The sequence below is a fragment of the Rhinoderma darwinii genome, chromosome 7, assembly GCF_050947455.1.
Source record: "Rhinoderma darwinii isolate aRhiDar2 chromosome 7, aRhiDar2.hap1, whole genome shotgun sequence".
NCBI classification, from domain to species: domain Eukaryota; kingdom Metazoa; phylum Chordata; class Amphibia; order Anura; family Rhinodermatidae; genus Rhinoderma; species Rhinoderma darwinii.
The window spans coordinates 36,288,799-36,304,597 of record NC_134693.1 but is presented as its reverse complement, the minus strand read 5'-3'; the positions used below and the strand labels follow the sequence as shown (position 1 = coordinate 36,304,597).

Sequence of the window (15,799 nt, the reverse complement as noted above, 5' to 3'; positions counted from 1 at the left end):
ATATATATATATATATATACAGTGAAGGAAATAAGTATTTGATCCCTTGCTGATTTTGTAAGTTTGCCCACTGTCAAAGTCATGAACAGTCTAGAATTTTTAGGCTAGGTTAATTTTACCAGTGAGAGATAGATTATATTAAAAAAAAAAACAGAAAATCGCATTGTCAAAATTATATATATTTATTTGCATTGTGCACAGAGAAATAAGTATTTGATCCCCTACCAACCATTAAGAGTTCAGCCTCCTCCAGACCAGTTACAGGCTCCAAATCAACTTGGTGCCTGCATTAAAGACAGCTGTCTTATATGGTCACCTGTATAAAAGACTCCTGTCCACAGACTCAATTAATCAGTCTGACTCTATCCTCTACAACATGGTCAAGACCAAAGAGCTTTCTAAGGATGTCAGGGACAAGTTCATAGACCTGCACAAGGCTGGAATGGGCTACAAAACCATAAGTAAGACGCTGGGTGAGAAGGAGACAACTGTTGGTGCAATAGTAAGAAAATGGAAGACATACAAAATGACTGTCAATCGACATCGATCTGGGGCTCCATGCAAAATCTCACCTCGTGGGGTATCCTTGATCCTGAGGAAGGTGAGAGCTCAACCAAAAACTACACGGGGGAAACTTGTTAATGATCTCAAGGCAGCTGGGACCACAGTCACCAAGAAAACCATTGGTAACACATTACGCCGTAATGGATTAAAATCCTGCAGTGCCCGCAAGGTCCCCCTGCTCAAGAAGGCACATGTACAGGCCCATCTGAAGTTTGCAAATGAACATCTGGATGATTCTGAGAGTGATTGGGAGAAGGTGCTGTGGTCAGATGAGACTAAAATTTAGCTCTTTGGCATTAACTCAACTCGCCGTGTTTGGAGGAAGAGAAATGCTGCCTATGACCCAAAGAACACCGTCCCCACTGTCAAGCATGGAGGTGGAAACATTATGTTTTGGGGGTGTTTCTCTGCTAAGGGCACAGGACTACTTCACCGCATCAATGGGAGAATGGATGGAGCCATGTACCGTCAAATCCTGAGTGACAACCTCCTTCCCTCCACCAGGACATTAAAAATGGCTCGTGGCTGGGTCTTCCAGCACGACAATGACCCGAAACATACAGCCAAGGCAACAAAGGAGTGGCTCAAAAAGAAGCACATTAAGGTCATGGAGTGGCCTAGCCAGTCTCCAGACCTTAATCCCACTGAAAACTTATGGAGGGAGCTGAAGATCCGAGTTGCCAAGCGACAGCCTCGAAATCTTAATGATTTACAGATGATCTGCAAAGAGGAGTGGGCCAAAATTCCATCTAACATGTGTGCAAACCTCATCATCAACTACAAAAAACGTCTGACTGCTGTGCTTGCCAACAAGTGTTTTGCCACCAAGTATTAAGTTTTGTTTGCCAAAGGGATCAAATACTTATTTCTCTGTGCACAATGCAAATAAATATATATAATTTTGACAATTTGATTTTCTTTTTTTTTTTTTATATAATCTATCTCTCACTGGTAAAATGAACCTAGCTTAAAAATTCTAGACTGTTCATGTCTTTGACAGTGGGCAAACTTACAAAATCAGCAAGGGATCAAATACTTATTTCCTTCACTGTATATACATATATTTTTTTAATGGAATTCACCGAACGGGTTAAATAACGCTATATTGTGATAGTTCGTACTTTTACGGATGCAGCGATACTAGTTGTGTTAACTTTTTTTTTTTAACATTGATTTAGGAAAAAATTTGATAAGGGGGTTTTTTGGAATTGTGAAAACTTTATTCAACTGTTTTTCATTTTGTTTTTATTAGTCCCCCTAGGGGACTTGAACCAGCGATGAAGTTGGATGGCTTGCATGATATACTGCAATACTAATGTATTGCAGTATATTGTGATTCTGAAAGTCTCATAAATTGTGATTCTGACAGCCGGAGGCACAGCTTCAAAGAAGTACAAATATGTCTGACCTGGAGGCCTTCATTAGGCTCCCACGCTGCTATAAAAACCATTGTAACCGGCCGATCATGCCGAGAGGGGGGCGCAATGGCGTGTTTGAGGGGGCGCCTCCCTGATTCTAACAGTTTAAATTCCGCGGTCACAACTAACCGCGTATTTAAGGTGTTAAACGGGCGGAATCAAAGTGATCTTTGATTACCCCCGTTGCAGTGAGGTGTCGGCTATATTACACAGCTTTCATCCGCTCTGTATGCAGCATGCTCAGCCTGTGAGAGCGCTCCATACTTCCCCTTAACCCTTTACAGTTACCTGATAATGCGTTAAGGGGATAAAAACCTGGAAACCATCAAAAAGCTGCTGTTGACAGACCTCTTAACCTTTTATCTGTTTATTTGTCATTGTTTTAGTCTACTATGTGGCTGTATTTAGGACTTTGATTCATAATGGTCTACTAATGTGAATGGTCTGTAGCTTATTTTAAAATACAAACTCCAAGTCGAAGGATCATTATCCAGTAAAACAGTATATTTCTAGTCTTCCAAGGTCTATTACCTATTACTGCAGTTATATTTGGTGAGTGTTGTTTAAACATGCACACTTATTTATTTTTACCCATGAAAATTCAGAATATGCAAAACAAAACAAAAAATCATGGGTCACAGAAAAAATGTATATATATTTACATTTATAGTGAACCTCTTCATATGCAATATTTTTGGGCACGAGAAGGATTGGAAAGATTATTTTGATCAATAATGTAGAAACTTCTAATACCAAGTTCCAGACAAAATGTGATCCCTGTAAGACTACGGACTATGAAAATGTATATGAGCACATCTTGGGGTTTGGGAATAGAACTGTCTTTCAGTGAAGCAGAATAATGTGATAGTGACACCGTGTGCTTGGGAACTGCAAGATGCAATTTTACACTGCTTTAAGTACATGTATCTTTTTGAGTTGACATGCAAAATGGTTTCGCTACTTGAAAATGCTTTTCCTCCCCTTTTCATTATTCAGGGATGTGTGCCTGTCACTCTTCACTGCCATCCATAAAGGGAGCTGTTATCGTACTTGGAGCTGGAGACACTGCCTTTGACTGTGCAACCTCGGCACTGCGCTGTGGTGCCCGCAGAGTATTTGTGGTGTTTAGAAAAGGATTTACTAATATTCGAGCTGTTCCAGAAGAGGTAAATTTAATCTTGTAATTAAAAAAAACCTGTTCAAATGGTGCTGCTGGTTCTACTCTACTTTTCAGAATATATAAGGGAATTATTTTTTATGATACAAAATAAAATACTTAAAAAAAAATAATAAAAATATATCAATTCAAAAATAACAGTACAGCTAAGGGGATTTCCAATCCCATGTGGTTTTCCCATTGTATCAGTCAGGTGCTACTGCCCCATGTTGTCTGTGGAACATACACTACAGCCTGTCATAAAAGAACCTGCATTCAGCTTATAGGTCACACATGGATTTTGACATTCTGCTAACTGCCTTGTTCTATTTTTGATCACTTCTGTATCTGGTCAGATTCATCTTATTAGCAGTATCAATCAGGAATGAAAGAAGACCTGTCAACTCTCTTGACAGGTCTGTTTCAGTAAATATTTGTATTCCCCGTAAAATAACAATTCTGGAGCACCTTTGCGCAGAACTTTATTTTGTTCTCTTTTATGCCTCCTAGAAATGTATGAATAAATTGACAACTGGGTGGTACAATTTCCCTTCTCAAAAGGGTGTATCCTTGCAATTTGACATTGTCAGCACTGATTGTTAGTGTGTGGGTATAAGGACGTGCTCAGTAACACTCAGATGTCAATTGATTCATATATTTCCAGGAGGGATAATAGAGGAATGGCACATCATAGTGTTCTGAGAAAAGGTTCTATAGTATTGTTATTTCATAGGTAATACTAAAAATTATGTCCGAAGAGCTGATAAGACCTCTTTATAGATAAAAATATCGTAAAGTTGTAGCTACACATGCAAGAATACACTAAGTTCACCTAAAAGTTATATTTTAAAATCCCTACATATTCAGTGGTTCGTACATGAGCTAGATACATAATATACTCAATGTATACAATGTATTATAAATGGTCATTCACAGCACAGCACATTCTGTAGATACTGTAGTGTTTTTTAGTCTGAAATATTATTGTGTTAACATATTATACATACACAAGCCGGACATAGTCTTCATCAACCGCTATTTAATTGAACCGGAAAAATTAACTGACAAAAACAAGGCAAAATAAATCAACAGCAGAGTGAAACATGGATTAGGAAACTAAATTAATTCATACAATACAGGGTGTAAAAACAAAATGATCTGATATATATCTAATACATAACAGATATCAGATGCACATAGATCTTCAAATACAGTAAATAACTAGATATCATTTAGCCTGACAACATACTTAAAGGTCCATTCTACTTCCTACTTAAAGAGGCTCTGTCACCAGATTATCAAATCCCTATCTCCTATTGCATGTGATCGGCGCTGTAATGTAGATAACAGTAACGTTTTTTGTTTTTTTTTAAAACTATCATTTTTGGCCAAGTTATGATCAATTTTATATTTATGCAAATTAGCCTTTCTAATGGACAACTGGACGTGTTTTCTCTTATTTCCAACTAGGCGTGTATTGTGTTTGTAACATCTGGGCGTGTTTAGTTGTTTTTTTAGCTGGGCGTTGTGAATAGAAGTGTATGATGCTGACATATGATGCTGACAAACACTTCTCTTCACAACGCCCAGCTAGTAAAACAAGTAAACTCGCCCAGATGTTACAAACACAATACACGCCCTGTTGGAAATAAGAGACAACACTCCCAGTTGTCCATTAGAAAGGCTAATTTGCATAAATATAAAATTGCTCATAACTTGGCCAAAAATGATCGTTTTAAAAAAAAAAAAAAAAACTTTACTGTTATCTACATTGCAGCGCCGATCACATGCAATAGGAGATAGGGATTTGATAATGTGGTGACAGAGCCTCTTTAAAGGGGTTTTCCTAAAATGAACATTTATCACCCATCTACAGGAAAGGTGATAAATGTATGATTGCTGGGGACCCCTTTACTAAGACCCCCACTGATTTCTAGAACAGGGTCCATACCCTCGTTCCTCCTCACTGCACAACCACAGTTTTTAAATGAGTCCCTGTCGCAAACGTGTGTTACCGCTCCATTTAACGTTCATGGGGCTGACGGAGACATAGCCATCTTTATCTTTGGTCTGATAACTTGTTGCAGCGTGATATCACACAAAAAAAGCCATTGAAAAGCCATTAAAAAAGTCAAGGAAAAGTTTCTTGACACTGTATTTAATGCCTTAAAAGTCAAGATAAAGACGTCTACATCTGTAGCACTGAGTGGCAACGCATATGCACGACCACAACTCCATTTCAAATCCTCCTCACTGCCATCGTGCAGTATGGAGGAGCGGGGCCGGTGAGGTCGGTGGGAGACTTAGTGGTGGGGCCCCCAGCAATCCTACATTTATCACCTATCCTGAGAATAGGTGAGAGATTTTAATTGTGTGAAAACCCCTTTAAAATGTATATGTGTTGGGAGAAGACCTAGAAATAACATCAGTAGAGATCCAATTCCCCAACAATCACCCCTGTCCAAAACAAGTCAAGTTCAGCACTCTCCAAAGATTTCACTTTATTTCCTCAAAAAAAATAAAAATAAAAATAAAGGGAATACCCAATATTGTTACTTATGCTTCAACCAGTGTCACATATACATTTCTACTGAAAAGTGTAAGACCCCATTATTTTTTATATCTAAACCCGACTCCTATGACTTGGGGCTGAGGTGAGGAGGAAAGTGATACAAATATGTACAGATAAAATAAAAATCATCCACTGCAATAGTACTTGCTGTAATATTCCCTTAATGATGTTTGAACAAACTAGTAGCAGGGCAAGATAAACAATCTCTCACCCGGAATAAAAAGCACTGGCACATTCTCCTAATATTTTCTCACATTAGAGGAGCATAAGATTGCCAAGCAACACATTAAACATGACAAGTTTAAGTCAAAAGTGAAACAGACCCACAAAATAAATTGGGATTAATTAGCATAGAAAATATTTTCTCTAATGCTTCTCTACTTGACAAGCCAGGATGCAATGTCGTGTTGTTTATCTTAAAAAAAAGCAAAAAAAACAAAACCTCGGAAATAATAACCAAACTGATACTATACGGGATTTATGAGGACAGTGTGTACCAACAGCAAGTCATTTGTTTCACTGAATAAAGTCCAAGTGAAGCATCTTGTTGGTTGCCACAGTGGCTCTGTCACGTATTCTATGTCTCTCTATTTGAGGGGAGATGCTGAGCTTGGGAATATGTGTTTTTTCATGGACTGATTCCGTATTTTCATATAAAAAGATGTTGAAATTCTGCCAGGACTCCTAGAAAAAAAGCCTATAAGTCTTGCTTCCCACACCAACACAGTGATTGACAACTTTTCCTGTGTGAGTTTGTATACAAGGAGAGCTGTCAATCCACTGTGTGTGGGCAGGGGAAGTAAGAATTACACACTTTCCCTATAAGTCCTGGCATCATTTAAACAGTTTTTACATGAGAATACTGATTCAAATCATAGAAATTTAATTTCCCCAAGCTAGTGATCTCCCATGCCCCCCATGTCCAGAGACTTTACAGATCGGCTTTAAAAAGAGTCCTTCCTTACCTTCTCTTCCTAAGATATGTGGCATGAGATAACCAGCTTAAAAAAACACGTGATTTTCTGATACTCTACCACGAAATGTCTATGCTATATGTGTCAAGGTGTGGCCACCTAGTAGCTGTGATATGAATTGCTGCATGTCAAGGGTTTTGCTAGAATGTTGCGATATTATATTGAATTTGCTTCTTGACAAATTGGAGTCCTTAACCAAATTCAAGCAAAGATAAGGGTGGATACATGAATACACACATACACACGTGTGTGTGTGTGTGTGTGTGTGTGTGTGTGTGTGTGTGTGTGTAAAGACCAGCGTGGATCGCCGGGTTAGTTGCAAAGATGATACATGTGGCCCAGGTGTTGCAAAAAAAAAAAGTCCTTTACTAACCGGTGTATACAAGAAGTATAAACTATAAACACTTCTCAGCAGAGAGACACCATCTCTTTAACATTTCCAATGCAAGATACAAATTTTGGCAAATGCGGGCAATAGTGGCTCACCAGCTTCTAGGATAGAGCTCTCGGCTCCACCCTGATGCAGGGGTACATTCTTTTTAAATCATACATTTCTAGGGGGAATAACAGAGAAATGGCATAACATAGACTTGTAAGAAAATAAGTAACAAAATTATTTTTTCATGGGGAATACAATTATTTACAAAAATAGACGTGTCAGAAAAGGGGAAAGGTGGTCCCCTTTAAGAGAAAATATCACTGAAATATGGCACTACATGGAGTGCACACGGCAGTTTACTGTGCCTACTGCTCCAGAGTACAGAGCCCCAGAAACTCTGTGTGCCACCGTACAGCATTCTGCCCACTGCTCCTCAATGTACATAGTTACATAGTTTGGTTGTAAAAAGACAGGGATAGGGGTACAATTTATTACCTTATAATAGTTATTGATCCAGAGCAAGGTAAAATAAACCAAAATGTCCTGAAACGGAAACACTTCCTTACTGATCCCGAATGGCGATCAGACACGATCAATATTTAAACAAGAATTCTATACCTTCTTACCATATTTTTGGTATGGACACTACCTCTGCATGAAGTCTAAAGGCCCTTTTACACAGGCCAATTATAATGCGAACGCATGTTCCCAATCCATGCCCTGTGTAAACAAGGCAGAAATTAGCAGATGAACGAGCAAATCCCCGTTCACTCACTGATCGCATTTTTTATCTTATATATATTTTAGAAAGTTTGTTTGTTTGAAGCCCGATTTTTTCATTGGTTTAAAATCAGGGAATAGCTATTTTGATTGGACACGCGTTCCCCAGGTAACGGATTGCACTGACAGGCTCCGCCTCCTATTGATGACGTGGCAGCCCATATTTGGCTGCAACGTACATCATTCCTCGCTGGATTGCTTATCACAGCAGCACTGCGATGTTGGTCACAGCGGGTCTACACAGAGGCAGGACAGTTGTCCTGTCTCGTATAATTGAGGGAATAAAATGCATGGAGAAGCAATGAGCGATTGAGGGACTAAAATGTATGGAGAAGCAATGAGCGATGGAGGGACTAATGGTAAAGATGAGGAGCGATAAAAAATTATGCCAAATGGGCATGAATCAGAGGTCCCCGCCCCTCATCCACCACTTCGTATTTTAGTCTAGGAGTAGAGATGAGCGAACTTATCAAAAGTTCGGTTCGGCTAGTTCGCCGAATTTCACAAAAAAGTTCGGTTCGGACCGAACTAGTTCTGACCGAACCTGTCACTTACGTGCGCCGAGCATGCTACTGTCCAGGGTGCTGATAGAGTTAATGGGCTGCACTAACTCTTTCAGCAACCTTCACAGTACATGCTCGGCGCGCGGAAAATACCATTTAAATGTAATAAAAAAATAAAAATTATACGTTCGTACTTACTTTCCTCCTGTCCGGCCTCCAGCGATGACGTTTCATCCCTTTCGCCGCTGCAGCCAATCACAGGCTGTAGTGGCGGTCACGCACGTCAGGATGACGCTTCATCCCACGTGACCGCCTCTGCAGCCAATCACAGGCTGCAGCGGCGACATGAATGAAACGTCATCGCTGGAGGCCGGACAGGAGGAAAGTAAGTATGAACGTATTATTATTATTTTTTGGCATGTATGTATGTTGGCATGTATGTATGTATGTATATCTGTGCATGTATGTTTGCATGTATGTTGGCATGTATGTATATATGTGCATGTTTGTATGTATATTTGCATGTATATATTTGCATGTATGTATGTTTGCATGTATGTATTTTTGCATGTATGTTGTCATGTATGTATGTATGTATGTTGTCATGTATGTATATATGTGCATGTGTGTATGTATATTTGTATGTATGCATGTATGTATGTTTGCATGTATGTTTGCATGAATGTATGTATATTTGCATGTGTGTATATATATATGTATGTATGTTGTCATGTATGTATGTATGTTGTCATGTATGTATATATGTGCATGTATGTTGGCATGTATGTATATATGTGCATGTGTGTATGTATGTATATTTGCATGTATGTATGTTGTCATGTATGTATGTATATATGTGCATGTATGTTTGCATGTATGTTGGCATGTATGTATACATGTGCATGTTTGTATGTATATTTGCATGTATATATGTTTGCATGTGTGTATGTATGTTTGCATGTATGTATGTTTGCATGTATGTATGTTGTCATGTATGTTTGTATGTATGTTGTCATGTATGTATGTATATATGTGCATGTATGTATGTTTGCATGTTTTTATTTTTGCATGTATGTTTGCATGTATGTTTATATATGTGCATGTATGTAATTATGTTTGCATGTATTTATGTTTGCATGTATATTTGTGCATGCTTGTATATATGTATGTATGTATCTTTGCATGTTTGTTTGTATGTATGTATGTTTTCATGTGTGTGTGTATGCATGTATGTATGATAGTTTGCATGTATATATGTGTGTATGTTTGCATGTATGTATATTTGCATGTATATATGTGCATGCTTGTATATATGTATGTATGTTTGTATATATGTATGTATATTTGTATATATGTATGTATGGCCATGTATGATACTGTCTGCTGGCGCCCTGTATCTAAGTCAACTTCGCGGCAGGCTTCTATACATGGTATAACAGTCAGTATCACACATTAAACTGAATCTAAGCCTACAACATGTTTTATTTCATTATTTTATTTTTTTACAGGTTTGGTGTTTGGACTACGTCGGTTTCGAGGACTACTTCGATGACGGTTTTTTTTCTACAATAAAATGGTTAATGAGGGTTGTGTTGGGGGTGCTTTATTTCAATAAAATATTTTATCTATATCTTTGTCTTTTTCTTTTCAAATTTTATTATTACCACTTTAGTAATGGCCGCTGTCTGAGTGACAACATCCATTACTAATGCGAGGCTTAGTGTTAGCCGGTGCAGAGGCTAACACTAACCACCATTATTACCCCGGTACCCAAAACCACCAGGGGTGCCGGGAAGAGCCAGGTACGATCCAGTACCCGACCATCTGTTGTGATGGTCGGGCCCTGGGGCGGCCGCAGGCTGGTATTATGAGGCTGGGAAGGGCCAAAAACAGTGGACCTTCCCACCCTTGTAATGCTAGGCTGCTGCTGCTGTGTTGTATCTGGCTGGTTATAAAAGTGGGGGGGACCCCACGTCATTTTTTTAAATTATTTATTTATTTACATTTTTTTTTTAAAAAAGACATGGGGTTCCACCCAATTTATCATAACCAGCCACATACAACACAGTGTTATTAGCCTGGGAATGGACAAAACCAGTGGCCCTTCCCACCCATGTAATGCCAGACTGCTGCGGCCTTGTATATGGCTGGTTATTAAAAATGTGGGGGACCCGTCTATTGCTAAATTTGTTAAATTCCAAAAAAAAAACGACGTGGGGGTCCCCCCCATTTTTATAACCAGCCCGATACAACACAGCAGCAGCAGCCTAGCATTACAAGGGTGGGAAGGTCCACTGATTTTGGCCCTTCCCAGCCTCATAATACCAGCCTACGGCCGCCCCAGTACCCGACCATCACAACAGATGGTCGGGTACTGGATCGTACCAAGCTCTTCCCGGCACCCCTGGTGGTGGTGGGTACCGGGGTAATAATGGGTGGTTAGTGCTAGCCTCTGCACCGGCTAACACTAAGTACCGCCTTAATAATGGACGCTGTCAATCAGCCAACTGCCATTATCTAGGCACTAATAAAGTTTGAAAAAAAAAACACAAAGACAATTCTTTTTTATTGAAATAAGAAATCCCCAACAAAACCCTCGTTAACCATTTTATTAAAATTTGAAAAAACGCAGATCTACGCAGTAGTCCAACGAATCGTAGATGTAGTCCAATCGGTACATCAAAATCTGCAACAACATAAAAAAACAGTTATCAATGTGAACAATACCAATACTTCTACTCACCTACACACATATATACACGCACACACAAACAAACAACCATACACAGACACACACATATATACACAAACACAACAAGATATACACACACACATAAACAGACAAACACACACATATACACGAACTCACACATATACAAACAAAAACACACATATCCAAACACACACACACACAGTTATACACACATACACGAACACATATACACAAACACATATACAAACAAAAACACACATACCCAAACACACATATACACAAACACATATACACAAACACACCCATATATACACACAAACACACACCCATATACACACATATACACATATACAAAAACACACACAAACATCTACACACAAACATATACACAAATACACCCATATATACACAAACATATACACAAAACACATATACACAAACACACCCATATATACACACACACATATAAAAACAAAAACAGACAAAGTCACATACCCAAACACACATATATACACAAACACACACATACACAAACACGGTTTCTTTTAAATGCTGCTGGGGAACCCGCTCGATCCACTATATACGGCTGCGCTACAGTGCAGCATTTAAAAGAAACAGGATCCTGACCTGTCCATAGAGTTTAAGGCAGCACAGAGTATTTCAGGAGATGAGCGTGCAGATTCAGTGCTGCTGCGAACTCTGCTCTTACCATTACGTAGCTCTCAGTCTGTTACCTCTCCTCCACTCCTGTCCTCCAGAACACCTTCACATGATTGGCAAGTCACCACGTAATGGTAAGAGCAGAGTTCACAGCAGCACAGAGTATTTCAGGAGATGAGCGTGCGGATCTTGTGCGGGGTGGTGACTTGCCAATCACGTGAAGGTGTTATTGAGGACAGGAGTGGAGGAGAGGTAACAGACTGAGCTACGTAATGGTAAGAGCAGAGTTCACAGCAGCACTGAATCTGCACGCTCCTCTCCTGAAATACTCTGTGCTGCTGTGAACTCTGTTCTTACCATTACGTAGCTCAGTCTGTTACATCTCCTCCACTCCTGTCCTCTATAACACGTTCACATGATTGGCAAGTCACCACCACGCACAAGATCCGCACGCTCATCTCCTGAAATACTCTGTGCTGCTGTGAACTCTGCTCTTACCATTACGTGGTGACTTGCCAATCATGTGAAGGTGTTCTTGAGGACAGGAGTGGAGGAGAGATAACAGACTGAGAGCTACGTAATGGTAAGAGCAGAGTTCACAACAGCACTGAATCTGCACGCTCATCTCCTGAAATACTCTGTGCTGCCTTAAACTCTGTGGACAGGTAAGGATCCTGTTTCTTTTAAATGCTGCACTGTAGCGTAGCCTTATATAGTGGATCGAGCGGGTTCCCTAGCAGCATTTAAAAGAAACAGGATCCTGACCTGTCCACAGAGTTTAAGGCAGCACAGATTATTTCAGGAGATGAGCACGGGCAGCCGTTCGTTTTTCCGAGCCGTGCTCCCATCATGCACACGACCGTAAAAACACCCGTTATTGCGGGTCGTAATTACGACCCGCAATAACGGGCTCATAGACTTCTGTTACCCACGGGTACCTTTCCGTATTCTCACGGGAAGGTGCCCGTGCCGTTAAAAAAATAGAACATGTTCTATTTTACGGGCCGTGCTGCTATAATTATAATGACAGCACGGTTCGCAAAAGCGGCCAGCTGCCCGTGGCCGGCCGGCCGTGCTCGTACTTACGAGTCGTAATTACGAGCACGGCCCGTAAAATAAAAAAATAGAACATGTTCTATCTTTTTAACGGCACGGGCACCTTCCCGTGAGAAAACGGGAAGGTACCCGTGGCTAACAGAAGTCTATGGCCCGCTATTTCGGGTCGTAATTACGACCCGTGATAACGGGTGTTTTTATGGTCGTGTGCATGAGGCCCCGTAATGATGGGTGGCTACATGTGTGCACCCGTCATTACGGCAGCGTTGCTAGGCGACGTCAGTAAGGGTATGTGCACACACACTAATTACGTCCGTAATTGACGGACGTATTTCGGCCGCAAGTACCGGACCGAACACAGTGCAGGGAGCCGGGCTCCTAGCATCATATTTATGTACGATGCTAGGAGTCCCTGCCTCTCCGTGGAACTACTGTCCCGTACTGAAAACATGATTACAGTACGGGACAGTTGTCCTGCAGAGAGGCAGGGACTCCTAGCATCGTACATAAGTATGATGCTAGGAGCCCGGCTCCCTGCACTGTGTTCGGTCCGGTACTTGCGGCCGAAATACGTCCGTCATTTACGGACGTAATTAGTGTGTGTGCACATACACTAAATAGTCACTGTTCAGGGTGCTGAAAGAGTTAACTGATCGGCAGTAACTGTTTCAGTACCCTGGACAGTGACTACCGATCACAGTACCTGTAAAAAAAAAGACGTTCATACTTACCGAGAACTTTCTGCTTCCTCCAGTCCGGTCTCCTGGCCGTTGCCTTGGTGACGCGTCCCTCTCGACATCCGGCCCGACATTCCTTGATGACGATGCAGCCTTGTGAGCGCTGCAGCCAATCACAGGCTGCCGCGGCCTCTGCAGCCAATCACAGGCTGCAGAGGCCTCTGCAGCCAATCACAGGCTGCCGCGTCAGAAAAGGTCGGACTGGAGGAAGAAGAGGGACTCGTCAACAAGACAACGACCGGGTACGTATGAAATGCTTTTTATTTTATTTTTAATCAGCAGCCTCTTTTCTCTATCAGTGATTGATAGAGATAAGTGGCTCCCGATTTGTATAATGTTTTTGACCGGGTTCGGTCAAAACGGGTTCGGCCGAACCCGGTGAAGTTCGGATTCGCTGCGAACCGAACTTTACCGGAAGTTCGGACCGAAACCGGGTTCGGTTGTCCCGGTTCGCTCATCTCTATCTAGGAGCACTGGCTTAGGACTTTTTTATTTCCTAAAGGGAATCCATTTATTTTGATCATGTGATCATAGTGTTAAGGATATTTAATGGTGCTTCAAATAACTTTGGGTCCTGTGTCACCAGTATTCCACCCGTACTTACGGACGCGTTTTCTCTGCACTAATCGGCAGCCCATTCTCTCTATCAGTGCTGGAAAGAGAGAAGGGGCAGCCCTTTCGGGCAGCGATTGAAAGTAAAAGAAGTTCATACATACCGTTGTCTTGGTGACGCATCCCTCTTGATATCCCTCTTGACCTCCCTGGATGACGCGGCAGTCCATGTGACCGCTGCAGCCTGTAATTGGCCTGTGATTGGCTGCAGCGGTCACATGGGATGAAACGTCATTCCTCGAGGCCGGACTGGAGGAAGAAGCAGGTAAGTTAACTTTTAATACTCTCTAATTATTATGCGGGTCGTAAAAAGCAAAAACCGGACATGTCCTATCTTTTGCGGAGCCTTTCTATGGCACGGACACCTTCCTGTAAATATACAGGAGGGTGTCCATGGGCAATAGAAGTGAATGGGTCCGTAATTATGGACGAATTCTACGGTCGTTTGCATGGGGCCTTACAACACATAATTGGATATTTAAATAGTGAGCTTTTACTCTATCTATACCGTAAGTCAACCTCCCGAGCAACGCTGGGTATAAAAGCTTGTTCGGCTATAAATGATGATCGCACATCTACTAGTCGGCAGCACATCTCCCTGTTTAAACAGGGAGATTTGCTGCCGACATCATACAAATGTATGTGGGCGAGCGGTCATTTTAATAACTGTTTGTCCACATACATTACCGATTATTTTTCCTTGTAAATGGATCTAATGAGCGCCAATCGACATGCTGTATCATCGATCAGTACTCGTTTTACCGGCCAGGCACCTCTCTTCTGTTCAAATTTAATAAATTTTCATAAATCACTGCTTATACCTAATGACTTGTCCTTATCACTCATGACTCATTCATTACTCATTCCTTTTAACTAATTTCTCTTATCACTGTTCATCACTCATCCTTTACCACTCATTATCTTTAACATATAATACGCGATTCATAATTTTCTTTTCCATTAATAATTCTGTATTTTATTCCTCACACACAGCAGAATCAGACAAGTGGGGATACTTGAATTTATTTAATGAACAGGATCAATCTGATTCTGGGGTAATTTTTGTTAACACAAGCCCTGCTTCATGGGTGCACACAGACAGAAGAGGACCTCCATGCAAGAATGCTACATAGGCCCCTTTCTCTCGAAAAGGTTTACATACAGGAACCTTCCCCCTTAATGACTCTCTAGGAATCTACCAGCAACTGAGAGCCATAAAAATTAATTAGCTGCTTCTAGAAGGACAGTGTGCTCCTTTCTCACCGGGCCCCTTTGCAGCTTCACCGGTTGCACATATGGCATGTCTGCCTAAGGCAAATTAAGGTTGATGGAGACCCCATGGGCCAAAAACCCACATAACTGCCTATAGCAACCACATACATTAGGTGCCAACACATGCGAATGGCCCTCTCTACTGAAGTCAATGAGAACTATGGAAATTGCCGAGCCAGTGACTCCATTCGAATTTGAGAGAAAGCCACCCTTATGTATCTTCACCTATTCTTGGCTGCAAAGGGGTTGCCAAATGCCCATAGTCAAAGTGCTAAGCATCAGTGTGTACACTACCCATATAAAAAGTGACTTCCAGGGGCAACTGGGTCCTTAACCATTTAAAACTTGGGTCCTTTTACATTTTTCTGTAGACATTCCCTCTAACGGTATGTTCACCCGCAAA

At 41.0% G+C, this 15,799-nt stretch overlaps 1 protein-coding gene across 2 annotated transcripts in view; it reads left to right on the top strand.

Moving 5' to 3' along the window:
* DPYD (dihydropyrimidine dehydrogenase) overlaps window positions 1–15,799 on the top strand; it is a 751,325-nt gene that overhangs the window by 331,763 nt on the left and 403,763 nt on the right. For both annotated transcript variants that reach the window (XM_075833172.1, XM_075833173.1), the window contains exon 10: window positions 2,979–3,148. In XM_075833172.1, the coding sequence (XP_075689287.1) occupies window positions 2,979–3,148 (170 nt within the window). The remainder of the gene's footprint in view (window positions 1–2,978; window positions 3,149–15,799) is intronic.